Here is a 26,197-nt window from a genome sequence, read left to right on the forward strand (position 1 = left end):
CAATACATTCCCTCCCTTTTTCCTTCAGCCTAGACGTGGTAGTGACTTGTTCCCATGCTAACCTCTGATTTGCATTACCGTTCCCTGTTGGGCCTCTCATTTCTTCCCTCACCTGTTCACTGCTTTGAAGTCCTTCTGTTCTATATCAAGTGGTTTCTGGGTTTCCTTGTTAGACCCTGTCTGATACAGAGCTCAAATCAATACTAATAAAAATGTCTTCCATTTACATTGTTTTCAAGATTTGTTACATCTTTTGATGTCTCAAATAATATATTGAGGTAGAAAAGTGTTATAATTCCTATTGTAACATGAGGAAATTAATATTTTATTGAATGATCACTTTCAGATTTTCCGTAATTTTCCAGTGAAAATTACAGGCATGAAAATGGAGGCCCAGAGACTTAAATAACTTGCTCTAAGTCCCATAGAAGTCTGGTACTGAATCAAGATTGGACTTCTACATATAAAAATTTGATGTGCTGCCTGTCTTCTGGTCCTGGAAGAGATCCTTTACCAAAGAAGATTTCATTTACAATGTCCTTACAAAAGCCTTAGTCATTTTAGAAAATTTTTCAACTAAAAATTCAAAGCACAATAATTTTCTGCTCAACATTCATATATTCAGGATGCTTTTCACTACCATTAATCAGTTTTATGTAAAGTTTTGAGTTTTGGTTATTTCTGTGAGAATTTTGCACCTAGGGCAAATTACAGGGAAGAAGAATTCTTGTGATGTCATGTTTGCTCAGTTATGGAATTGTTTAAGATATGTCTTGTGCATCCTTATCGAGGAGGAAAGAAAGAGGTGTCACAAAAGAGTGGAATGGGGGCAGGAGAAGAGAAAGGCAAGGGAATATTGTTGCCAGGTTGCCAGCCTTCTGCCCCCACTGCCTTGGTGATGACTGAAAGGCTTTACCTGGTCATCTCGTCAGCTGGCCACCTGACATCCATGGTAATACAGACTCCTACTAAAGTGTAACATGGGAGATGACCACCTTGCTCTGCTGTAAAATAGAGGAGGCTCTACTTTGCACTTACATGCCTATCTTTTTTAGAGGACCTTTCAAATAGGTAATTCTCATAATACTTGTGAAAGCATATAAGAACCAGTATCCCTGTTTGTAGGGGGAATTGGAGTGAGCAATGATTTGGAATACAGGAAATTCAACTCACACATTTACAGGTAAAATTCTAACTGTAAATTCAGAATTCATAGGGATTTATGTGGTATCCAGAATTTCCTCATTTTGGAAAATGACTAATAATAATGATGATGAAAATAACAGCAACAACAGTTAACACTTCTTTAGGGTTAGCGTGTACCAGACAGTACTTGAACCTCTTTATATGTATTGTCATTCAATCTTCACATCTCTGTGGGGTATTTTATCCCCTGACTCTCCTATTTAAATGTGAGAAGAATATCACTAATAATGGAGATTTTATTATCATCTATCCCTTCTGCCAGCACTCTCCGAACCCGCACCCCCCACCCCTGCCCTGATTATAAGCTCCCTGAAAGCTTATAACCAGTTTTGTTTGCTCTTGTATCCCCAGTGCCTGGCATGTGGTTGGTACTCAGTGAATATTTATTGAATGAATGAATGAGTCTCTATTTTATAGATGAGGAAACTAAATTTCCCAAGACTACACAGTTAATAGGACAGTTATGGGGCACTGAAATGATTTATGAAGTCTTTGATGAGCTTAAAGTTCTTTTAACTTTTAGAAAAACTGTATCGTCAGGAGTGTGAAATGACTGTTAGGCACTTGAATTTGGTGGTGCTTTCCCTTCTTCTCATCCCTAGTACTCCATTTCATGAGCCTCTGGGCCCTTGAGATACCTTACAAATTGAACATTTTTTTCCTCCATTCTTCACCCATGGAGCACAAAAAATGCCTCATCTTTTATTATAAGATTGTAATAATAGACAGGACTCAAATTTGCATTTTATAAATTTTCTTTTAGGCTGTGGAAGCAATGATACTAAGTGATATTGTAAACTCAAAGGATTCAGTTGTCTCCTTCCCTTTACAGCAGGGGTCCCCAGCCCTTGGGCCATGGACCGGTAATGGTCCGTGGCCCATTAGGAACTAGGCCTCGCAGCAGGAGGTTAGCCGTGGGCAAGCGAGTGAAACTTCATCTGTATTTACAGCCACTCCCCATCACTTGCATTACCACCTGAGCTCCGCCTCCTGTCAGATCAGCGGCAGCATTAGATTCTCTTAGAAGCGGGAACTGCACTGTGAACTGCGTGTGTGAGGGATCTAGGCTGCGTGCTCCTTATGAGACTCTAATGCCTGGTGATGATCTGAGATGGAGCTGAGACGGTGATGCTAGCGGCTGCAAATACAGATTATCGTGAGCAGAGAGGTTTGATTGCAGAGACCATCATAAGTCAATTGCTTGCAGACTCATATCAAAACCCTATCAGCGAGTGGCAAGTGAAAACAAACTCAGGGCTCCCACTGAGTTCTGCATTATGGCGAGTTGTATGATTATTTCATTATGTATTACAATGCAGTAATAATAGAAATAAAGTGCACAATGAATGTAATGTGCTTGAATCATCCCAAAACCATCCCCCACCCCATCCCCCCGGTCCCTGGAAAAATTGTCTTCCATGAAACTGGTCCCTGGTGCCAAAAAGGTTGGGGACTGCTGCTTTAGAGGGTAGGTAACATTGAGGTAGGCCATACAATTGAGACTTGATCCAAGATTACATGCACACCCACTCACATCCGTCTTGTTTTTTTTTTAAATATTTAGTTATTTAATTTTGGCTGTGCCGGGTTTTAGTTGCGACACGTGGAATCTTTGCAGCATGCAGGATCTTTTAGTTGCAGTATGTAGGATCTTTAGTTGCGGCATGTGGACTCTTAGTTGAGGCATGCACGCAGGATCTAGTTCCCTGACCAGGGATCGAACCCGGGCCCCCTTCATTGGGAGCGTGGAGTCTTACCCACTGGACCACCAGGGGACGTCCCTCACATCCATCTTTAAGCTTGGTGATTTGTGTGGTCTTTAGTAGGAAATTTAATTCTGGAAGTGGTTGGTTAGGTAGAACATGAATGGCTAATATCTGATGATTGTTGGGGCTTGGGAGAAGAGAAGGAAGGAGACAAAAGTCAGTGAAGAATCTCACAGAGGCCCTTGCTGCCTAGAAGAAGGGTGGTCTCAGTCAGAGGATGTGGGTGACCAGAAGATGAAGAGTTAGTTGCTTAACATTTTATCTTCTTTTCTTTCTTCCGGTTTATAAGATCATATCCGTACTTTGTCATAATTTCACTTCACAGATTCTGTTGCTGTTCCTTATTCTTGGGAAAGACTAAGCAGCATTCTTAATTTTTGTGTCCCTGCAGTGTTAATTCTGGGTCACAGTAAGTTTTTTTTCCTTCCCATCATACTACGGACATATAAGTCTTGGGTTTTCCGTTGATATATCGCCTAAGGTTCTGGAACAGAGCAATTACAAATGATCACAAATCATTTCCCTTTCTTCCCCTGCTATACCCTTTCTTTTACATTTTAAAAAATCAGGGAAGTACCCTGGTGGTCCAGTGGTTAACACTCCGCGCTGCCACTGCAGGGGGTGCGGGTTCCATCTCTGGTCGGGGACTAAGATCCAGCGTGTTGCGTGGTGTGGCCAACAAAAAACAACAAAAAGAAAATGATCATTAAAACAGAACAAAACAAAACAGGGATTACCTCAAGCACGTATTAAAATGCATAAAAAATACAAACACCTGTGTACTTACAGGCCAGATTTAATAAATAAATACACTTGGCCATGTATACTTTAGAGCTTTTAACTTTTTTGATAAATAAAGCATTTAACAGTTGAAATCTCCTTTTTATTGCTTCGTAATTCTACTCTTCCCTCTTCCTTCCTTGAGGTCACCACTGTTCTGAGGTTGGTGTGAATACTTGTCCTCCTTTTTACCATAGAAAAATAATTTCTTAATGAATTTTTACCTGTATTTTAATTGAATTCAAAGGGATAGTAACTCAGGGTTTCTGTATCATGAATCGTTTTCAGTGGCTCAAATATTTTTCTCCTTGTTGACTTCTTATTCCTGGGCAACAGTATAATGTTTCACATTTGAGCTATTGCTAAGACTGTGTTTAGCTATTTTTGGTCCTGTGATCTATCAGATGTGATATTAACTATGGTAGGTATATTTTGTTAGTAACACTCCTGAAATATCCTTTGGGAAGTCATATTATTCACGTTCTAAAACCAAGGAGAGAGAGAGGAAAGAGGGAAAGAATGATTCTGTTTTTCTCTTCAGGCAAGTTATCAGTTGAGAAACTGACATTATAAATGACCAAAACTGAACAGAGGTGTATATTCAATGTGTAATAGTAGGACAAGTATCTCTTAATTTGGTAATCCACACATTGTTGATGCACTGTGTTCTCATGGTCAGCAGCATGAAGAATTTAACGCGATATTACAGTATATGCCTGTGGTTAGCTGAGGACAGTGCTCAAGGAGAAAACCTAACGACGACTGTGTTGTTTGTTTTGTCAAAACATGCTACCCAGCTCCAGAGTTTCCTATTTTGGAGAAGCAGAACTGGTTGATACATCTCCACTATATCCGGAAGGATTATGAAGCATGCAAGGTGAGAGGCCAATGATAGAAAACGTGAGAGGCAGGCTTTGGTTAGGCAAACTAACTGTGTCTGTCACTCAGAGTTTGTGTGACAGTTTAGCTCTCACTAAAAATGTATGAAATCTCATTTCTCTGCATTTTGTGTATTGGTTAGCTTTTGCTATGATAATGCTGCTTAAGAAACAACCTCAAAATGTCAGTGGCCTCTAACAACAGATACTTATTACTACTCATGGGCCTTCAGATTGGCTGTTAGGTTGGCTGGGTTTGACCACAGGCTGTGGGTCAGGTTCAAGTGTGCTCCATGTGTCTTCTCATTTCAAGACCAGGCTGAAGGAGCAGCCACTCTCTGGGACTTGTTGGTCTCATAGTGGAGAGCAGATGTTCAATATGGCATAGTATTTAACTGTTTGATCTCTGGATAGGTGGAAAATGGTATTTCATTGAGTTTTATAATTCTCTTACTATGGTGAGCTTGGTCCTTTATATATTTTAAAACCATTTGTATTTTCTCTAAACGGTATCTTTGGTAACTTACTATGTACATTACATACTTGCTGGCAGAGAATAGTATCATCATGCAAAATATATCCCTGGTATTCTCGGTTTTTGGCATTCGGAGCTTTGTAATGCTTTTAAGGTTGTAGTTTTTATACCTGTGACATTTGTACCTATGACAGTGTAAAGAACTAGCAATGTTCCAGCATGGATCTTGAAAGATTTTTTTTTCATCTGTGATATTATCCTTTTCTTATTTCCCTTTTCCTTTATTGACCACTTTCTCTGTTTCCTTTTTTTTGGCTTCTCTTCTTTTGCTTTTTTCTTAAGAGTTGGGGCTATTTCTAGGTTCTGTCCTTGACTCCTTTCTCTGCTTATTCCACACACTTCTTCCTGATCTTAGAGATGTGTACTGAGTGCTTCCCAGGCATTTCAAATTCATCTTTTCTGTAGCTGAATTTATCTTCTTCTTTCCAAACCTATTTCTTCTCCTGTTCCCTGTCTCGGGGATAGGTACCATCATTCACCCAGCTGTCTGTGTCAGAATCCTCTGACCCACTTTCCCTAATATAATATAGATAATCATCAAGTTCTAGAGATCCTTCTCTTACTATCTCAAGACATTGTCCACCCCTGCCACGCCTTAGTTAATCCCTGTCATTTTTATTTAAATTAACCACAAGAGTTCTTATGCCAGCATTGCCTCTAATCTTGCGTCCTTTCCATCTATTTCCACAATGTTCCAAAAATGGAGCAAATAGAATCAGGTTACTTCCCACTTAAAATTTATCACGATTTTCCCATTGCTCTCGACCTTTTTTAGCATGGCATTTGAAGCCCTTCTCTCTCTGACTCTCTGGGCCACCTCAGCTTTTCCTCCATCCCTTGCTAACACAGGATTTGAAACTGTTCACTACCCTGGAAAGCCTTCCCTGATTCTCCAGGTTAGAATCAGGTGATTGCCCTCTGAGCTGTATAGCTCCCTGGTCTTAGCCCATCATAGGACAAAGGTAGAGCCTGTACTTTGCTCATCAGAGAGCTCCTAGCATCTATAATGGTGCATGGAAATCTCTTCATAGTTTTCTTAGCCTGCCTAGTTAGAGTGTAGATAGGAATTGGTGAACTTTTTCTGTTAAGGGGCCAGATGGTAAATATTTTAGGCTTTGCAGGCCACAGATAGTCTCTGTCTTATATACTTCATCTTCTCTTATTTTTTAATAACCCTTTAAAAATAAAAAAAACACTCTTAGCTTGAGACCTGTACAAAAATAGGCTATGTGAGCCGGATTTGGCCTGTGGGCTGTACTTTCCTGACCCCTGTTCTAGGGGTCAAATAAATTTTAAAAATCTGAATGAACTACTTTATTAGTCATCATTAGTATTGTAGATTTCTTACATGTACTCCTTGTCCATGTTTACCTTTTCTTAAAAACACTTGAAGACACTTAACCACTACTCAGAAGTATTGTTTGTTTCTTTTTCAGGATGTTATCAAAGAACAGCTTCAGGAGACTCAGGGGTTATGTGAATATGCTATCTATGTCCAAGGTAAGACATATATTTCTTCTCTTCTTGCCAGAGAAATGCACATTCTGCCTAGGTTCTGGAAAAAGAGCAAACAACTTATAAAATACTTAAATTCAAGTAAATGTTCCACAAATCTCTTATTCAATATTACTGTTTTTTGAAATCGGAACATGATTATTGTGCTGGATTTGACCTCAGAAATGACTAGTTCTCTTAAAAAAACTTGCTACTGTCCTTCACCCCTATTCTAGTTTCCGGCTAGTGTTTTTCAGAACAGTTGTTAGGCTCCCTGCCTCATGCAGCAGTTTCAGGTGCAGAAGAGGCTTTTGGAACGGTTCCTTGTAGTCAAGCTAAAAGAGATAAGGAAAAGCTTGAGGAATTTTTGTAAGGTGAGTCAGGATGAAGGGAAGAAGCCTAGAGGTATACAGGATAAAACAGAGAATAAATGAAATTCAACAGAAATCAAGTATAGGAACTACGGACTGGAATTTTACTCTGTAGTGCCCAAAGTAGCATCCTTAGTTTTCCCAGGAATTATCTTTTTGACTCTTTGATGTAAATGAATAGTTTTGTTTACCACTCATTGTATTTGTAGTCTTCAGATTAATATATAATTTTCTGACATAATTGGTAAGATACTGACATATCTAGGACATCATGGCAAATGCTCTTTTTTTAAAAATAAATTATTTATTTGTTTTTATTTTTCACAATGTTGGGTCATTGTTGCTGTGTGTGGGCTTTCTCTAGTTGTGGCGAGCAGGGGCTACTCTTCGTTGTGGTGCGCGGGCTTCTCATTGCGGTGGCTTCTCTTGTTGCAGAGCACGGGCTCTAGGCACGCGGGCTTCAGTAGTTGTGGCGCGTGGGCTCAGTAGTTGTGGCTTGCGGGCTCTAGAGCGCAGGCTCGATAGTTGTGGCGCACGGGCATAATTGCTCCGCGGCGGCATGTGGGATCTTCCCAGGCCAAGGCTCGAACCCGTGTCATCTGCATTGGCAGGTAGATTCTTAACTACTGGACCACCAGGGAAGCCCAAATAATGCTCTTTTATTCCCAATATCACAAGTTCCAGACTTATAGTGCCTGGTAGTAGTTAAGCATGTAAATTCTTCTGAAAAATGATTATTCTGATTGGTTGCTATACTGAAAACCAAGTCTGAAATATTACTGCATTCTTTGCCAGCATCTCCTTGTTGGACTTGAGTTATTGATTGCACTTGCCCCATTTGGGTGTACTCTCTGAAAACTATCAGGTGGATGTAGGAATTATCATGATAAATAGAGCATCTGATAAGGAGCTATAAGAATGTTCTTATAGTGAAGAGTTTGTGGGATAATTTACAAGGCACTCGATTATCTGCGTGGTGGAAGCTGGGAGTGGAGGAATAGGTAGATTCCAGATACCTTAAAAAAAAGGTTTTAGGGCTTCCTTGGTGGTGCAGTGGTTGAGAATCTGCCTGCCAATGCAGGGGACACGGGTTCGAGTCCTGTGGCAACTAGGCCCGTGAGCCACAACTACTGAGCCTGCGCGTCTGGAGCCTGTGCTCCGCAACAAGAGAGGCCGCGATAGTGAGAGGCCTGCGCGCTGCGATGAAGCGTGGCCCCCGCCTGCCACAACTAGAGAAAGCCCTCGCACAGAAACGAAAACCCAACACAGCCAAAAATAAATAAATTAATTAAAAAAAAAAGGTTTTAGCTCATCAACAACTTTGCTGCTTGTTTCAATCCATCTGAAGTCATATCTGATTGTATTAGACACAATTATCCAAAGGATTTCTTTGATATGATTTCCTACCTCCCTCTCCTCCAATTTTTCAGATGTCAGGCTCCATTCTTCCTAGAACATGATTTTATTTTCTGTGTTTTCTCTTTCTTGGCAGCATTGATATTTCGCCTGGAAGGAAATATCCAAGAATCCCTAGAACTCTTTCAGACGTGTGCTGTTCTCAGCCCTCAGTCTGCTGATAACCTCAAGCAGGTGGCCAGATCTTTGTGAGTATTGGCAGCCTGGAGGCCCTAGGGCACTGACAGAGAACAATGTAAAGTGCAACTCTTCACTTTGAAGAGTGTGGATTAATTTTGAAATTTGAGAAAATGAGATGACTAGTATAAAGGAACTGAGTATTTCAAACACTGTATATTCTAGTTTGATGGGGGAACACCGATAATGTTTCTCATATAAATCGGAACATTTTGTGCCTCAAGTACCCCAATGTATTGGCAGCCCATGGAATTTTTCTCACCTACTGTTCCAACACTTAGCATAATACTAGATACACAGTAGGTTTTTAGTAAGTGTTTGTTGAGTGAATGCCCTGAAGGTTCCTGGATGCAGGCAACCTCCGTTGTCTTTATAAGCTGTTAAGTACTAATAGCTTTACTACTCCAGAGTAGTAAAGTGTTCTGTGGAGTTCCCACTCACTTTCTTACCTACGTTGTCATTCATAACCTGCACTGTCTTTGCATAGAGGCTGATTTTCCCGTGTCTCCAGAATGATGATCCAGTGTCAAGGAAAGAGACTTAGTTTGGGAGAGAAGGGCCTGTCCCTAATAGATCATGATGAAAAATTGTTTAACATGGTCATTAGTTTGGCTTGTTTCTTTTTTGGTCTACGTTTGTAGTACATTGTAGAAAATAAATTACAGAAGACTTTCACTAAAATTGGTGTAGAATGGGCCCAAGGCCTTGGAACCAACTCTGTTCCCACCAAGAGAGCTTCTGCTGTTGGTGTGCAGCAGCCTCACTGGCTAAACCAGCACAGCCAGCTTACAGGGAAGAGGCGTCCCGAATTCTCTGCTGGCTGGAGCATGAGTCAGATGTGGGACTGGTGGGGTTATAGTCTCGTAAAAGCTTTGCGTTAATAATCACAGAAAATGTGTTTTTTCCCCAGATTTCTTTTGGGAAAACATAAAGCTGCCACTGAAGTATATAATGAAGCAGCTAAACTTAACCAGAAAGATTGGGTAAGTAGGGAACTTTGTTATTAGTGACATGCTAATGGCTCCATTTATCATATGGCTATCTTTTGTTATTATTACTGAATTCTTACATGCCAAAATTGTATTTTATCCTCACACTTGATCGATGATGTGGCTGGGTATAAGATCAAAAATCATGTTTCCTCGTAACTCAGCAGACATTGCTGCCTAGTTTTCTGGCTGTCAGTGTTGTTGATGAGCAGTCTGTTACCAGTCTGATTCTTGCTGATAACCCCACTTTCCTGTAGAAGCTTTGAGGATTTTCTATCATTGGAGTTCTGAAATGTCAGTAATAGTTGTCTAGATGTGTTTCTTTTCTCTTTTATCCCCCTTATCTGTGGACATGCAGTTGGCTCTTTCACTTTGAAGACCCTTGCCTTTCTTTGGGTCAGCAAGGTTTCTTTTTTTTTGAGTAGTTCTTTGATTATTTTTTCCTCTCTATTGTCTCTTTGTATTAGTTAGGGATTGTGTGTAACTGCAACAAAACATTTTATTAAACATTGGCTTTATAAATTAGGAGTTTATTTTTTTCTTATGAAACAAGAAATCCAGGTAAGTAGTTGCCAACATTGATTTGGTGGTCCAGCGATATCAATGCTGAGGCTTTTTCTTCATGGTTATAAGATGACTGCTGCAGCTCTAACGTCACATCATTCTAGGAATGCAACAAAGAGAAAAGGAATAACCTTCAGCAAGGAAGTATAATTTTCCCAGAAATCCCCAACAGACTTTCACTTACATCACACCAACTACGCCTTTTGTAAGGAAGGTTGGGAAATGTATTGTCACTGTAAACAAAATTAGGGTTCTGTTGGTAAGGTAAACAGAGAGAGTGAATGTTGGGTAAATAACTAGCAGCATTTGCCACACTGTTTTCTACTCTATCAGATGTGTTCTGTACCTGTTCTACTTGTCTCCTAACTTGCTTCTCATATTTTCTACCTCTTTGTCTTTGCTGTACATTCAGAGACATTTCCTCAGTCTTATCTTCCAGATCATCACGTCTGTTTTTAGCTATATTCACATTCTGTTATTTAGCCTACCTGTTCAATATTTTTTATTTCAGTAATTACATTTTTAATTTCTAAGAACTTTGTCTTTTCTTGCAGCAGCCTCTCCATGTCTCTGACCCTTTGAAGTTCTGTTCTGCTTTCCACAATTATCTTTTTCTTCCTCTGTTTTCGTTCTTCTCTTTCATGCTATTGGTTTTTTCAAAATATCTGATGATTCTTAGAAAGACATATCTAAGAGTGAAGGATTAGATTGATTAATAGAAAGAGCTAGCATGGGTTTTCCCTGCAGTTCTTATGGCACTATCATTATTATTATTTTTAAAAAATATTCATTTGGTTGCACTGGGTCTTAGTTGCGGCAGGCGGGCTCCTTAGTTGCAGCTTGCCAGCTCCTTAGTTGCAGCACGTGGCCTCCTTAGTTGTGGCATGCGAACTCTTAGTTGCGGCATGCACGTGGGATCTAGTTTCCTGACCAGGGATCAAACCCCAGCCCCCTGCACTGGGAGTGTAGAGTCTTAACCACTGTGCCACCAGGGAAGTCTCACAGCACTATTATTTTTGTCAGTCACTTTTCTTCTGCAGGTCTAAAGACTGAGATGTTTAAGTCTTTATGCCATTGAGTATTTTATAGCCAAAGGCCAAAGTAAAGCTACAGATAAAGGAAAATTGAGTTGCCGTTTCATTCACTTCGTCCTTCTTTCAACAAATGAACGTCTGTGTGCCAGGCACTGGGCTGCAGATGCAAAGATGGATTGGTGGTTTATGGGACAATCAACTAGAATAGGAAATACAGGAAGGAAGAGGAGCAAGTTTTGGGAGAGGGTGATGATAACAAATCAGAGTTAAGTCCTGTCTTTTAGAAGATTATGGACATGATGAATTGTACCTTCTGGTAGGATATCTAAATTGAGATGTATCCAATACATGGCAGATACAGAAATCTGAAACTCAAGTGTTCTGAGCTAGAGATACACATTTTGGAGTCAACAACTTAAAGGTGATCATTAAAACAATGAAATTGAATGAGCTCACTCTGCAGTGAGCTGAGGATGGAATCCTGGAAAAAACAGTTTGAAGGGCTGAACTGAAGAGAAAATGAGCCCATAGATGGAGACAGAGAGGAAGTGAGACAGGAGAGCTCAGGGACGGGACAGGGGGAATGGAGAATGTCTTTCAGTTTGTCCAGTTGGTTGAAAGAGCTCATTTGGTATTACTGACTCACCTGGGATAACCAGTCCATTGGTGCCAGTAGAGGTGGTCATTCCCCAAACAGCCACTCTCTGCCCTACATGCTTCATGAGTGCCTGTGGCCTGTAGTAAACCTTGTAGCCCTACTTCCTTCGACTCATCAGGGTATTCCACACTCTGGCCGCAGCAGGGGAATAATAATTCCTCCTGCCATGATCTCATTTGACTTGTGGAACAGCTGTTAAGTAGGGAGAATTTCCCATATTGATAGATGAGGAAGCTGAGGCTTTGGGAGGTGGAGTGACTTGCTGAAGGGCACACAGTGAGGTAGTGGCAGAACCAGAGCCAGAATTCAGGCCTAGAATCTAGGATTCCTCACTTTCGGCCTGTGATCTTTCTACTGTACCAATTGCCCTTGCAGGATGTCTGCTGCATCTTCTCACCCCATGAAAGACAGGATTTAACTCTGATTTGTTCTAGTTTCCTTTTCAAATTTCAAAAATTTTCTTGGTTGTCAGTTTGTTTAAGGCATATTGCTACTGCTTTCTCAAATAATATCTATGAGAAATGATTTAAAAAGGTTACGGGTTAGTTACCTTCCAGTACATTTAAAGGACAAGTAGGGCTACATTTCTCCTCTCCAGCTCCCTGTGTATATTCTTATAGGGTGATGAAGTGGAAGGTATACAAGTTTTATTTAAAAAAATTTTTTTTTGGCTGAGCTGGGTCTTTGTTGCTGCTTGTGGGCTTTCTCTAGTTTTGGCGAGCAGGGGCTACTCTTTGTGGCGGTGTGTGGGCTTCTCATTGCAGTGGCTTCTTTTGTGGAGCGTGGGCTCTAGGCACGCAGGTTTCAGTAATTGCAGCATGCGGGCCCCAGAGCACGCGGGCTTCAGTAGTTGCGGCACATGGGCTTCAGTAGTTGTGGCTTGTGGGCTCTAGAACATGGGCTCAGTGGTTGTGGTGCACAGGCTTAGCTGCCCTGCGGCATGTGGGATCTTTCCGGACCAGGGATCAAACCCCTGTCCCCTGCATTGGCAGGCGGATTCTTAACCACTGGACCATCAGGGAAGTCTGGTATACAAGTTTTAGAGACAGGCCTGAGTTCAAATCCCAATGCTTTGCAATGTGTGGAAATTATTTGGATTATGACTTTTTAAAAATAAATTTATGTATGTATGTATGCATGCATGCTGAGCCGGGTCTTAGTTGCGGCACGTGGGATCTTCATTGCAGCATGCGGACTCTTAGTTGCAGCATGCATGTGGGATCTAGTTCCCTGACCAGGGATCGAACCTTGGCCCCCTGCATTGGGAGTGCCGAGTCTTACCCACTGGACCACCAGGGAAGTCCCTGGATTGTGATTGAAGAAAAAAAAATTTTTTTGTAATGTGACACATTCATCAGAAATTTGAACATGATTCAGTATCAGCAGTTACTAATTTTTTTTCAAGTATGATAATGGTATTGTGGGTAGCTTAAAAAAAAAAGAGATCTTATCCTTTAGAAATACATACTGAAATATTTGTGGGGTATTTGCTTACAAAAGTAGTGGGAGAGATGGGGGGGTATGGATTGGATGATTGTTGGAGCAGGATGATGAGTACAGGCTGATTCTGTCTACATTTATATATGGTTGAAATTCTTTAAGGTTTAGAACTAAGAAAAAGAAATCCCAGTGCTGATACTTTTTGTCCTAAGTTAGGCAAACTACTTCTCTGAGCTTCCATTTTCTTACCTCTGAAATCAAAATTGTTATACTTATGTTGCAGATTTGCTGGGAAAATTAAAGTAATGTATATGAAAAACATCTGGCATAGAATCACTGATTGCTATTTTGTTGTTGTTATGTTAGGGAACTTGGAAAACATTAAACCAGTTGTTGTCTCTGAGCCCTATAAGGTTCATGTTTCTTCCGAGAGGGACACTTCTGGGTCTGAATATGCTTCTCCACCTCCCCACTACTAACAAGATGGTCCTTACTGTTTCCCAGGAGCAGTTTTCTCACCCTTGCATTTTCCTTTCTCTAAAGCTGCCTTAAATAAAGGGAGGTTTAATATAAGGGAGTTCGAGAGATTTTACAGAACACAAGGTCAGGAAATACAGATTGGTCTTGCAGTGAACTAGAACTGGAAAGATGTCAGCAACCAAGGTAGCTTCTCTGCATTTCTGCTTGATTTATTTTCTTTCTGTAGATCAGAGGTTGGCAAATTTTTTTTTGTAAAGGGCAGGGTAGTAAATATTTTAAGCTTTGTGGATTTATACAGTCTTTGTTGCAACTACTTGACTCTGAAGTTCTAGTGTGAAAGAACTGTAGACGACATAACAAGCGGTCGTGGCTGTGTTCCAATACAGCTTGATTTGCAGAAAAAGGCAGAGGATGGATTTGGCCAGTGGGCCAGAGTTTGCTGACCTGTGCTGTAGTCTTCTGAAGATCGGCTCCAATTACATCTATGTATTCCATCCTAGTGGCCTCCAGATGGCGCGGTCAGTCCCCAAGTCCATACCACCTAGTGAATTCCTAGATTCCTAGGAAAAGGACTCTGACTGACACACACACATACCTCCTTAGGGTTGGAGAAGGGGCTGTGGTAGTCTCTTCTGAGAAGAGGGGACAAAGGGTTTGTTCAGTGAGCAGCCCTTAGAGGAAAAAAGGTGTAGGAATGGGCTGGGCATGCACTCCAAGGTACTCAATAGACCCAGGAAGATCACTGGTTTATTCTGCTTTTATCTCTTATAATCTGTTTAAGATTCAAGTAAAAAATTAACCATAGTGCATGTTTTAAAGTTTAAATTTTGCCAAGCAGTAATAATCTCTAGACGCCTGTTGTTTCACTCTGTTACTGTGGAACTTAGTAAGTTGTTTTCCTTTCTTTTGTGTGTAGGAGATCTGTCATAACCTAGGAGTTTGCTACATTTACCTGAAACAGTTGGACAAGGTAATTTATAGAAATGGTGGTGGTGGCTGAGCGGTTGGCTGGGGATTTCACTGAGGGTACACTTGTTACAGAGGTGCCATTGCTCATTTTGTATTATTCCTACTGCTTGCCGAGATTTTTAGAAGTAAAAATTGAAACTGCCATATACATTTATCCCCATTTTTATTCTCGTTTGTCACTAGTCATCTGTTTTTTTTTCTTTCTTTCTGCTTTTAACAAGAAAGTGACAAATTCTAGAAATATTATTAGGGAATGGCAATCTAATTGCTTTCTTCCTCTCTTCTTATTTTCCACCCCCTAGTTTAATTTTCTAGAATGGAAACACAAATGTTCAATAAAACTTAGATATCAAAAAGTGGACCTATAAGTCTTAAAAGTGTAGTTATGACCTTGTGAGCTATCTTATGCTCCAGTGGCAACTGATTTTAGTTTTCAAGGTCATTGGAAATTAATTTTTTTTTTTTTCTTTGCGGTACGCGGGCCTCTCACTGTTGTGGCCTCTCCCGTCGCGGAGCACAGGCTCCGGACGCGCAGGCTCAGTGGCCATGGCTCACGGGCCCAGCCGCTCCGCGGCATGTGGGATCTTCCCACACCGGGGCACGAACCCATGTCCCCTGCATCGGCAGGCGGACTCTCAACCACTGTGCCACCAGGGAAGCCCGGAAATGAATTTTTAATCTTAAATAGATTTGATTTCTGAGAGTTTGTTTTTAAGGTTATTTTCCGTGTGAGATTTTTATGTTTCATTTTTATATTTCATTGTGATTAGGCTACAGTGCCTAAGGCTCTTACATCAGATAAAACATTTGCGCTTACCCTGATACTCAGATAAGGGAAAAAATGTATATATCTTAATTGAGGGATAGACCAAATTATAGAGAACTCTAAAAGTTAATGATAGTGGGGTTGGGTAGAGTTTCCTTCATAAAGCTCCCACTTAGTGATTATGAAGTTTTATTCTCCTTTCTCCAGTGCTGACAGGACTGAGAATCTGAATTAGTTGATACCCATTTGACAGTGTTTAATATATATCAATTTGTAAACTGATGCAACCTAATCAATCCCTCAGGGGTATGAAAAAAACCCTGTACATCAGCAGTTGAGGTATGAGAATAAGTTTTGCTCCTGTGAGATATATAAAAATAAATAATACCTATATCGGTGTAAATAAAATATACATATTTAGTGGGTCCCTTAGGTTTTCTGGGCAGATCTAGATCTTCAGTGTTACATATTTGGTTAGGAGCTTTCTCTCTTCAGAGGATATTTCAAGCATCTACAAGGAAGTGATTAGGATAGGTATTTATGGCAGAAAGTGAAGAGTGAATACTCAGTTGAACTGAGTAAGTACATATCTATTCACAGGATTATTCTGAGCCCAGGGAGAGGTGGAATTGGTTTTTGGTCAGACCTGTATGGAGGAGAAGCATTATATTTAGATTTTACTATAAAGCCTACAGGCTAAGCAAATACAGTACCTGGCATTTATAGAAATACTTGTTGAATCAGTGAAGGACTAAACGAAGCCCTTTTCATCATCTACGAGGACATAAGCTCTTGCGTTAGCTCTGGTATACTAGTACCTAGAGCAACAGCCCTTTTCATCATCTACGAGGACATAAGCTCTTGTGTTAGCTCTGGTATACTAGTACCTGGAGCAACAGGCACTCGAATACATGTTGAATGAATAAATGAGGGTTCATTCATTCATCAAAATATTGGTGAGGAAAACGAGGTCCACCCTGGGGAAGGCTGTGCATTTGGTCAGTGGTGCAGCTGGGGTCGAGTTTGGGGCAGACCATGATATCCCTTTTGACTTACGAAATACGAGTCATGGGTGTGAATATCAAAAAGCAGAAAACACTCAAAAAGTTTAATCATCTGTACAAGCCTCCCAAGTGGCTCTAGAGGCAGACACTCCATGTTGCCAGCTGTCCTATGAGCAAGCACGGTTTGGGTATGTTTTCGTTTTTTGGGTAGTGGGGCATTTGCTGAAATGTGATATTCCTACATTAGTATAGCAGGAGCTCTGTCTTTACATTAGCCATACAAGGTCATTGTCCTTTCACGGTAGTGATCTGGTTCTCTTTACTCTGTCAATCTTGTTAGGCACAAGACCAGTTGCACAATGCCCTACATCTTAACAGGCATGATCTGACTTACATAATGCTGGGCAAGATCCATTTGCTGGAGGGAGACTTGGACAAGGCCATCGAAATCTACAAGAAAGCAGTGGAGTAAGTGTGTCTGTTCCTTTAGAGCAGCGAGAAACTAAAACAAAAATGGGAGCAGACATGAACTCCCAAGTCCAAGAGAGAACACGTGTGACTGTTAAAGCCAGAGTTACTTTTAAGCTAAGGTTTAGAGCTCCCGATTGTTTAAATAAGGAAGACAGACATGTTTCTTTCTCACCCATCAGTGTGGCTGGTCTAGCCTAGCTGGGCAGCTTTGCTCCACAAGATCAATCTGGGATCCAGGTTCCTTCCATGTTCCTTCCTCATCATTCCTGCAGACATTCTGTGGTTCGAAATTAGTGAGGTGGCCACATCTAGCTGCAAGGGAGGTGGGCAGATGTGCTTAGGAGGAAGGAGAGAGCAGATTTTGGAGTCAGCTGGCAGTCTGCCATTGTGGTTTTAAACTTTATAAAAGATCTTGTGTTTCAGGATATTAGGGAGAGAAATCTCCTGATTGAGTAATAAAGATCTGGCCTTCTTAGCTTGAGACCAATATCATGCTTTTGAAAAATGTCATTAGGGTCAGCCAAACCCCCCTTGAAAATGTAACTGACTGGCTTTCCCAGTGTGGTGTTCTGCGTTTTTTTTCTAGGGACACATGCTATCTTGTCTTTTCTGTCTGGGGTCTTGTGTTTAAGTGGGAGAGCTGTAGCAAAATGCTGTAGTGTCTTGTTTGGTCAGTTAATAGAATGCCTCATCTGTGGTTTAAGGCCACAAAGTCTGTTACTCCTGATAATTAGACTTTGAACTAAACGTAGATTTCTATTAATTTGTTAATTACCTTTGTCTTCTACCATGATAGTAACTTTTCTGGTTATATTAGTCACAACACTGCTTTTGGAATTTTCTTCAACCATATTTTATACCTGAAAAGACATAAAAATCCTTTGGTTTAAGCTACAAAAGAGACTTCTGTCATCAAAAGGCTAAGTTTATATGGACAAGTAGGAAGGAAGCCATGTAGCGTATGTTAAAGTCTCTTTGGTGCTGGATGGAAGCTTTAATCCCTGACCCCTGCATTCTATAAGTTGGCTCTTTGAGCTTATTAGCTCATATAAATTACATTAGCTCACACATTCTTCTAGTGGCTGGTCAAGGACTTAAGTCACTGAAATTCTCAAAGGAGAAAACAGGTCAGCTGAGCATTTGGAGCCTCACTGAGATTATAGAAACCATTGTTTATGACCCGCAGCTTTGGAGAGAGTAGTCATGTTTTGGTGGGGGGATGGACACCCACCAGAATCATGGAAGTTACTTACTTGCTTTGGGGGAGGAAGTGATTAGGATGGGTATTTATGGCAGAAAGTGAAGGGTGAATACTCAGTTGAACTGAGTAAGCTCTGTCTGGCCAGCTCAGGCCTCCCCAGGCTGGGGCTTTGGCCCCTGTGGTTCTGGTCTCCCCATAGGTGACCAGCACCCTACCTCATTCCTTAGAAACAGGAGACACTGTTCTTCACCTTCTGTCATTTTCACTGTTGAAGCTGTCTGGTGATCCTGTAGTCAGATCATGTGAGCTCAGTGTTGCTTTCGTTTTGTGACAAAGACAGATGTCACTGAGGGATTGGAAAGGCAGATAATCTTTTACTTAAGCCGGTGTTTACTCCACAAAGCCAACAGCTAATTCTTTCCTAGAGTGGGTATGTGTCTTCCTTCTTTAGTTTGGCTGTTTAGTATGGCTTTTTGTTTAATGTGGAGAGCAGAGCATTAGGGGCCTTGGGATCCTAAATTACGTGGGAAATTATGCTGGCTGGCACTGAGCGCAGTGAGAACAGGAAAAAAAATATCTCACAAGAGGGAAAGGGCTAAAACTGTGTGTGTTCTAGACTGACTTGGTTTACAGGGCATTATTCTTGAATTCTATCAGTGTAATCAAGACAGTGGCACAAAATATTCCATAGGTTCTTTCTAAGGACTTTGGCCCTAAAAAAAGGTCCTGCGAAAGGAGTCTGAGTTCCACGTCCCATTCTTTTTTTTTTTTTTCTTTTTTTTTGCGGTACGCGGGCCTCTCACTGTTGTGGCCTCTCCCATCGCGGAGCACAGGCTCTGGACGCGCAGGCTCAGCGGCCACGGCTCACGGGCCCAGCCGCTCCGCGGCATGTGGGATCTTCCCGGACCAGGGCACGAACCGTGTCCCCTGCATCGGCAGGTGGACTCTCAACCACTGCGCCACCAGGGAAGCCCCCAAGTCCCATTCTTTCTTGCTGAGCAATCCTCCCTGTAGCTAGGGTTGAGGTGACCTACTTTGGAAGGAAATTCCCAAATCCCTTTGAGAGTTCCTATGGGTAGTGGGAGGCACAGTGGTGTCTCAGGTAGTGCACAAGGGTGAATTACTATGTGTGTATCTTAGTGTCTCTCATACACATCTTGTTTCCCTCTGAGCATCTCTGTGTTGCAGGTTCTCACCAGAAAATACAGAACTTCTCACAACTTTAGGATTACTCTACCTCCAGGTAAGACGAATTCTTTGCTCACCCATGCATTGACGTTAGAAGTGTTTTTGGGTTTGTGTGTGTTGTGGTTTTCCTGCATTTTAACTTTAACACAACTTACTAAAGGTCATAAGGACATGAACTTTACTCTCTGCATTTGATATTCTTTGTCTGCTAAAGGAATTAATTTTCAGCATTCAAATCAGAAGCAGGTAAGTCTGTTTGAGCCTCAGTGCAACTACAGTTCTTACCCAACCAAGGCAGGAACACATACGAGAAGTAACTGGGGTCAGAGGGGCTGGCATTTTGTGGTGGGAGGAGAAGCTGTGGTACCGCTAGGGCTTTGGGGCAAAGGCCATTCCTGTTGTTCCTTCTTCCCAGCCACGTCCTCTAGAAAAGAGAGAAGGCAAAGCATTGTCTAGAATAAAAAGTCTCCTCTCCCCTCCACATTCCCGAGTGTGGGTGGGATTCTCTTGGCCCCATCGCTGTTCTGTGTCTGCCTGAGCCCCTGGGACCCAGGGATCCCTCAGGGCTTCTCCCTGCCCCACACACCCCATCGAAGCCCCTGGTTTCCCTCTTAGCTGATCCTGCCTCCAGCCCTGCCTTTGTGGTGGCCTTTTCGTTTGTTTCAGTTTTCTTTAAAAGGAGCTTAACCCTGGGCCTTCCCGGGCTCTGGCTTGGGAGGCTGGCCCCAGGGGAGATGCAGCGAACCGGCCCGTTTCCTGCCAAGAGGCCACGGGTGGAACAGTGCTAGTAGTGTGGCAGAGGCTGTTCCTGGCAAACAGCTACTTTGACCTTATCAGGGGACAAATCAACAAAACAGGAGGGAAAACAAACGTGGGGATCTTAATTTCCTCTTTTAAAGAATCCGGTATCTGTAGCTCTTTTTCTGTCCGAAGAACCCGGAAAAGTCAGGGTGTGTCTGATGAGGGTGTGCTTGGCCAGTCTCCTTAACTACCGTCCCCCCAGTGTAATTCTCTGGCTTTTGCTTTTTCCCAAGCTTGGCATTTACCAGAAGGCATTTGAACATCTTGGAAATGCACTGACTTACGACCCCACCAACTACAAGGTACTGCAGGCTGTCAAACCCCAGAGCCTTCACACAGATGGTCCCACCACTCCTAAAGGTGATCTGGCCCTAGAAAGCGTTCTGTATATCTGAGAAAGTACTTTTTCCTTAGAAAAGTTATAAATAAGCATGGCTCTCATTTGAAAATACTGTAAAGTGTCAGTGCTCTGCTTCTTATCTTCTAAAAGAGCACATTTGTTATATTGGGCCTGTTAACTTATGCAGAAAGCAAAACTGTAGTGCTGGTAAAGTTTTATATGTTACTTAGGAAATTGGCAGAGCCTCTATAACTACTGTCAGAAATAAATCTGCTGAAAAGACTTGATTCCTGATGAATCTGAGATTACAACTCTTGTCCAGATACGACTTTGGGGAGGAGGAGATCATCATGTATCACTGAGGGAGATGCAGCAAAACCGGCTGTTAACAGTACAGACTCAGTCCTATCTTGGAAGTCGTAGTAGCCTGACGCAGCACCCCACCTTAACCCTTTTCCTTAGAGACATGAAAAGCTTGATCAGTGAAGCCTAAGGCTGACTCACCCTCTGCCCTGTGGCAGAAGGAGCTGCACCTTAGTGGCCAAAGACAGGTGCACCTGAGTTGTCTAGAGCACTTGGTGTACCAAGTAGGGGCTGTAGGGAACAGGTTAAAGGTGCTTTTTACTTACAGGGCCCCGATACTCTGAAATAGTGACTCCCCTGGCCACCAGCAGGAAAGAAGTAAGCTGGGTAAAGTCAGTGACTTTTCTGTATTATGCCAAAGAGAGCCAGCGTGGGGTGCGGGAGTGTTCTTCATGAGTGTCTGTTCCAATAGCTTGGATATAGTATATAGGTCCCTGGAAGCAGCTTTTCAGTCCCACCAGTGCTGATGGGCCTGCTGAGTATCTACACTCAGGAAGGCTACTTCACTGCAACAGCCTTTTGGATGACTGAATTACCAACTTTCCACATCCCATGTTTTCAGGCCATCTTGGCAGCAGGCAGCATGATGCAGACCCATGGGGACTTTGACGTTGCCCTCACCAAGTACAGAATTGTAGCTTGTGCTGTTCCAGAAAGTCCTCCACTCTGGAATAACATTGGAATGTGTTTCTTTGGCAAGAAGAAATACGTGGCAGTGAGTGTCTCCTCATTTTCTTGGTTTGTGTTCAGATACTGGTTCTGCCAGCTTGCCCCAGCCTCTCACCGAGTGCCTGCTCTCTCCTCCAGGCTATCAGCTGCCTGAAACGAGCCAACTACTTGGCACCCTTCGATTGGAAGATTCTGTATAATTTGGGCCTTGTCCACTTGACCATGCAGCAGTATGCATCAGCCTTCCATTTTCTCAGTGCAGCCATCAACTTCCAGCCAAAGATGGGGGAGCTCTACATGCTCTTGGCTGGTAAGAGACATTTGTGTGAAGAACCCCTTTCGCAGTCTGTACTCAGGGAAAAATGAATTAGAATCACAGGAGACCAGCGGTTAAATGTCCCATAGAAGCCATTCCCTTGCAGATCCCATAGGAATCCGGATTACTGTCCTGGAGTTTGAAGAAATATGAAAGAAAAGGATGACAAAGCACCTTGTTGCTTCTCACTTAGGGGAATTTCACTCAGAGACCAGCAGGTTCAATCAGGTTCGTCTCCAGTTCATCTTTTAACAGTGGTTTTCCCATGACAGTTCATATATTGAATCCAGCCAAGCTCCAGTTATCAGCAGGTGTTAAGATCTTGGGCTTTAAGTAGGGTCCTACCTCTACTACTTACTAGCTATATCTCATAGGGTTGATGAAAGGATTACATGATTAGACACAATGAATGTTAACTACTGGTTTTGTTGTCATTATATAATTAGTCTATTATTATTGTTGCTCTACAGTATAAAAGTACTGACTAAATATTCTTTCTGGGGGATACTTCTCCTTATACTAAATATTCTTTCCGGAGATACTTCTCCGTATACTAAAGTCAAGAAATGTATACCTAAAAGCAGTTTCCATGTTCTCATTGACAGTAGTCCTCAGGTGTGTTTTTGGGTTTTTTTTTTTGTTTGTTTGTTTGTTTTGGTCATTACTGTGAGGTTCTAATTTATAAGAGAAAGGTTGCAAAAACAAATTGAGTGGTGGTTACTTGGGGGCTGTCTGAATACAAAGATAGTCCAGTCATAATGGGATACAGGAATGTAAACAAATAGCTGTACCGTATGGCATAAGCAGCAATTCTAACTTCGCAAAGTAGAGATGATCTTCACACTGAGTTGTGCAAAGATAAGCTGGAATTCAGTAGTACAGAATGGCTGCGAAGTTCCTGAGTAAAGGCATGCAGCCATGAAACTGCAAGAGGTACCAGGCCATTAGTGGGCAATAGCGTTGTAGAACGTGGTGGGAGATGAGTCAGGAGAGGTAGTCTGGCGTCAGAGTATGGAGGACCACTGAGTACAGCACAGGGACTGTACACTTGATCCCAGAGGCTGTTTTTCCCAGCTGTGTTCGTGGATCTCCTCTTGTGTCTAGTAGAAGTAGATGAACAGCTGGGGAGGTGGAGCGGGCAGGGCTTCCAGAGCAGCTCTGCTGTTGTTTGGGTTATAGGTCAGGCTTTCAGAAAATACCGATTTAAAAAGGGAGAGTGTTCTGTTGCTAAACAAAAGTTTAAAGGTACGGTTATGGGTGCTGGAGAGCAGTGAGCATGTGAGTATTCCTGAGTAGGCTAGTGACGCGGTCAGATTTGTCTCAGTCAGCGAGATACCTGGCAGCCTGCGCTGTGGCAAGCGGGACAGTGCCCTTGGGGAACAAAACAGAAGGCCTGACACGACTAAACCAGGGCAGTGTCACCAAAGAAGCTGTAAAAAATGGAATTCATGGAACCCGGCCGCTGACTAACTGTGGAGGGGGGACCGTTGAACAAGATGATACCTGGAATCCAAGCTGAGTGGCTGCGCAGACGGTGGTGCCAGGAGCTGGGCGGGCACAGCAGGAGTTAGTTAGGTTTGGTGGCTGAATGAACTGCCGTCTTGAAACACTGCCTGTGTTTTCTCCGCTGGGCTTTTCAGCCACTGCACTCACTTTCTTCGTTGCAGTGGCTCTGACCAATCTGGAAGACACAGAGAATGCCAGGAGAGCCTACACAGAAGCAGTCCGCCTGGATAAGTAAGCCGCCCTGTCGGGAACGCCACTGGGAGGGCTGGGCGCCGCAGAGCCGCGAGGTGGCGCCACGGCCCCGGCGTTGCCGAGCCAGCCCAGCTGCTCGCTCCCCGTGCCTCTGTGCACAGCGGGCCTCTGCGCTGCAGGACGTGGCTCTGAGCACAGAGTGGCTCGGCAGGACCCGACGCTGACTCTTTCTGAGAAAACGTTTCCAGCCCTTAGTAGTCAGGAGACCAGAGAAAGTGAGAGCTGGCAGTGGGCTTGGGCTGTTGATAGCTGTGGGCCTGCTGGAATGTCACATGGGACTCTGGGCTCAGTTTAATTTAAGATAAACTTGACTCTCCTGGGATATACTCCACTGGCCTCTGTTAGGCAGCAGGGTAGGGACCTGTTTTTCGTCTCTTTTGAGGGCTGAGATGTCAGTCTTGGTCCCAGTACCTGCTTTGCTGGTTGGGAAGTTAATTCCCTGATTCTTCTCCAAAGGTCCACAGAACACGTGTGTGCCCCACCTTGCTGTGGAGTGGAGCTGTCTGTATTTAGCCAGTTTTATTTTTGTGCAGTGAGAAGGATCTCTAAATGACCATGTGTTGCAAAGCCCCAGCTCCATAAGGATCGCTGTCTGTTTGCACAGGTGTAACCCTTTGGTAAACCTGAACTATGCTGTGCTGCTGTACAACCAGGGAGAGGAGAGGGGCGCCCTGGCCCAGTACCAGGAGATGGAGAAGAAAGTCAACCTACTCAAGGACAGCAGCTCCCTGGAATTTGACCCGGAGGTAAGCCTTAGCTCCTAGGAGTCATAAGCAAGCTGTCACGAGACTTTTGAATCAAGCCCAAATAACCCAAATATAAGGTGTTATATAGGCTCATGCCTGTTTTGGCTTAGACATTCCTAGTGGCATGAATTCTTCAATTAAGAACAGCTTGAGAAGAAACTTTCCTGGACGAAAATAATAAGAGGAAATTCAGGCTTACTGAGTTATATCTATTATTGATAGACCTCAGCTCAAATGAGTTGTATTATGTCGCTTTGTAGCTCCCTCCCATTCTCCTCACATAGGAAAAAGGCAGGAATTTAGTCCAACAATGCACCAAACTTGAATTGTTGGGTTTGAGAGCCTTTAAAGAACTCCCTTGCCATCCACTCAGGGCAATGTGGTCTCTGCTGTTTGAGAATGATTTCTTTGCAGTGTTTCCTCCCTCAAATGCTAGTACAGCAGACACTATTTCAGCTAATCCCCCACCTGCCTGCTGAAGACCTGGGATGAGGCTTGTCTCTGCTGGTCAGCCCTGTGACTCTTTTTTTTTTTTTCCTTCCCACGTGGGCACAAGATGGTGGAGATGGCCCAGAAGTTGGGAGCTGCTCTCCAGGTCGGGGAGGCACTGGTCTGGACTAAACCAGTTAAAGATCCCAAATCAAAGCAGCGGACCACTTCAACCAGTAAAGCCGCCAGTTTCCAGCAGCCTCTGGGTTCTAATCAAGCTCTAGGACAGGCAATGTCTTCAGCAGCCGCATATAGGAAGCTCCCGTCAGGTAGGAAGCGACACACAGCTATATGAAGACCTGTGGGTACAAGCCACATGTGCCTGCAAAGAGATTACAGCTTGGAATGAGGCTTGTGCTTTTCAGACTCAGGACACATCCAACGTAGTGCTGCCTAGAAGGGGAAAAAGGCCCAAGGGTGGCCGAACTGTCACTTGTTTCCTTAAGGCAATTTGTGTAAAAGTTAACAGCTACTGGCAGGCTTAGCTGGACGTCGGTACGCTGGGTCTTTACAATATTCAGGGTTAGAAATACATTGCGGCACCTTCCGTTACGGAGTCTCACGTTAATTCTCACTGCCTTATTATAAGTCAGCATGGTGCAGGTAATTAAACATTTATTTTATGAGGTCATTGAAGGCATACTTGACTGTTGCTTTATTTCTTCAGTTATGGTCTTCCTTCACAGCTGCCCAAATATGCCACAGTCCCACTAGTCTCAGAAAATATGGGGTTTTTTTCTTGAAACTTGACAGTGAAAATATTGATTTCTTCTGGAACCATGGAACTGAGAATTCAAGCTGTTTGTTTTGTTACTAGGTGTCGGAGGAACATCCCAGCTCACAAAGCCAGCATCTCTTCCTCTGGAGCCAGAGCCCACTGTGGAAGCGCAACCCACGGAAGCATCAGCACAAATAAGAGAAAAATAGGTGTAGGATGAGCCGAGAGTTGGGGTTTCTTGGGCGAGGATGTTCCAGATTAGCAAAGGTCCCGTGACACAGGCAGCACGGAGGCCAGCACGTTCCCTGGGCATCACGAGCTGGAACGCAGAACGCGTTACAATGATCACGAGGAGGCTGAGGCCTGCGCAGCCCCTGCTGCCCCCTCAGCCAGAAACGAGCGAGAAGATGGCCCAGACAGGTTCCCGAACAATTGAGAGCAAGGCCTCGGCTCTATGTATGTAGTTCCAAGAGCCAGCAGGGCATGTGATGCTATCTGTGTTGGAAAGCACTTTCTCTTGGCTGGCGGACCCCTTCCTTTGTGGAAGGAAAGTCTGAGACAGACCTCTGCGCAGCAGTCCTGTCATGACAAAGCCTTGTCTCAGCTGAGC

The 26,197-nt window shown here is 43.0% G+C and overlaps 1 protein-coding gene across 1 annotated transcript; it reads left to right on the top strand.

The window, feature by feature from the left end:
• The first annotated feature begins 1,143 nt into the window (after nucleotides 1-1,143).
• Nucleotides 1,144-25,796, top strand: BBS4 (Bardet-Biedl syndrome 4). The gene is made up of 15 exons (XM_065871494.1): nucleotides 1,144-1,183; nucleotides 4,550-4,629; nucleotides 6,602-6,665; nucleotides 8,523-8,634; nucleotides 9,534-9,606; nucleotides 14,705-14,758; nucleotides 16,868-16,995; nucleotides 19,388-19,442; nucleotides 20,422-20,490; nucleotides 21,454-21,606; nucleotides 21,699-21,870; nucleotides 23,544-23,613; nucleotides 24,239-24,380; nucleotides 24,937-25,138; nucleotides 25,687-25,796. Exons 1-15 carry the CDS (start codon nucleotides 1,144-1,146, stop codon nucleotides 25,794-25,796), a joined length of 1,524 nt encoding a protein of 507 aa, XP_065727566.1.
• The last annotated feature ends 401 nt before the right edge of the window (nucleotides 25,797-26,197 follow it).

Source organism: Phocoena phocoena, chromosome 2 (genome assembly GCF_963924675.1).
Source record: "Phocoena phocoena chromosome 2, mPhoPho1.1, whole genome shotgun sequence".
In the NCBI taxonomy this organism is placed as follows: Eukaryota; Metazoa; Chordata; class Mammalia; order Artiodactyla; family Phocoenidae; genus Phocoena; species Phocoena phocoena.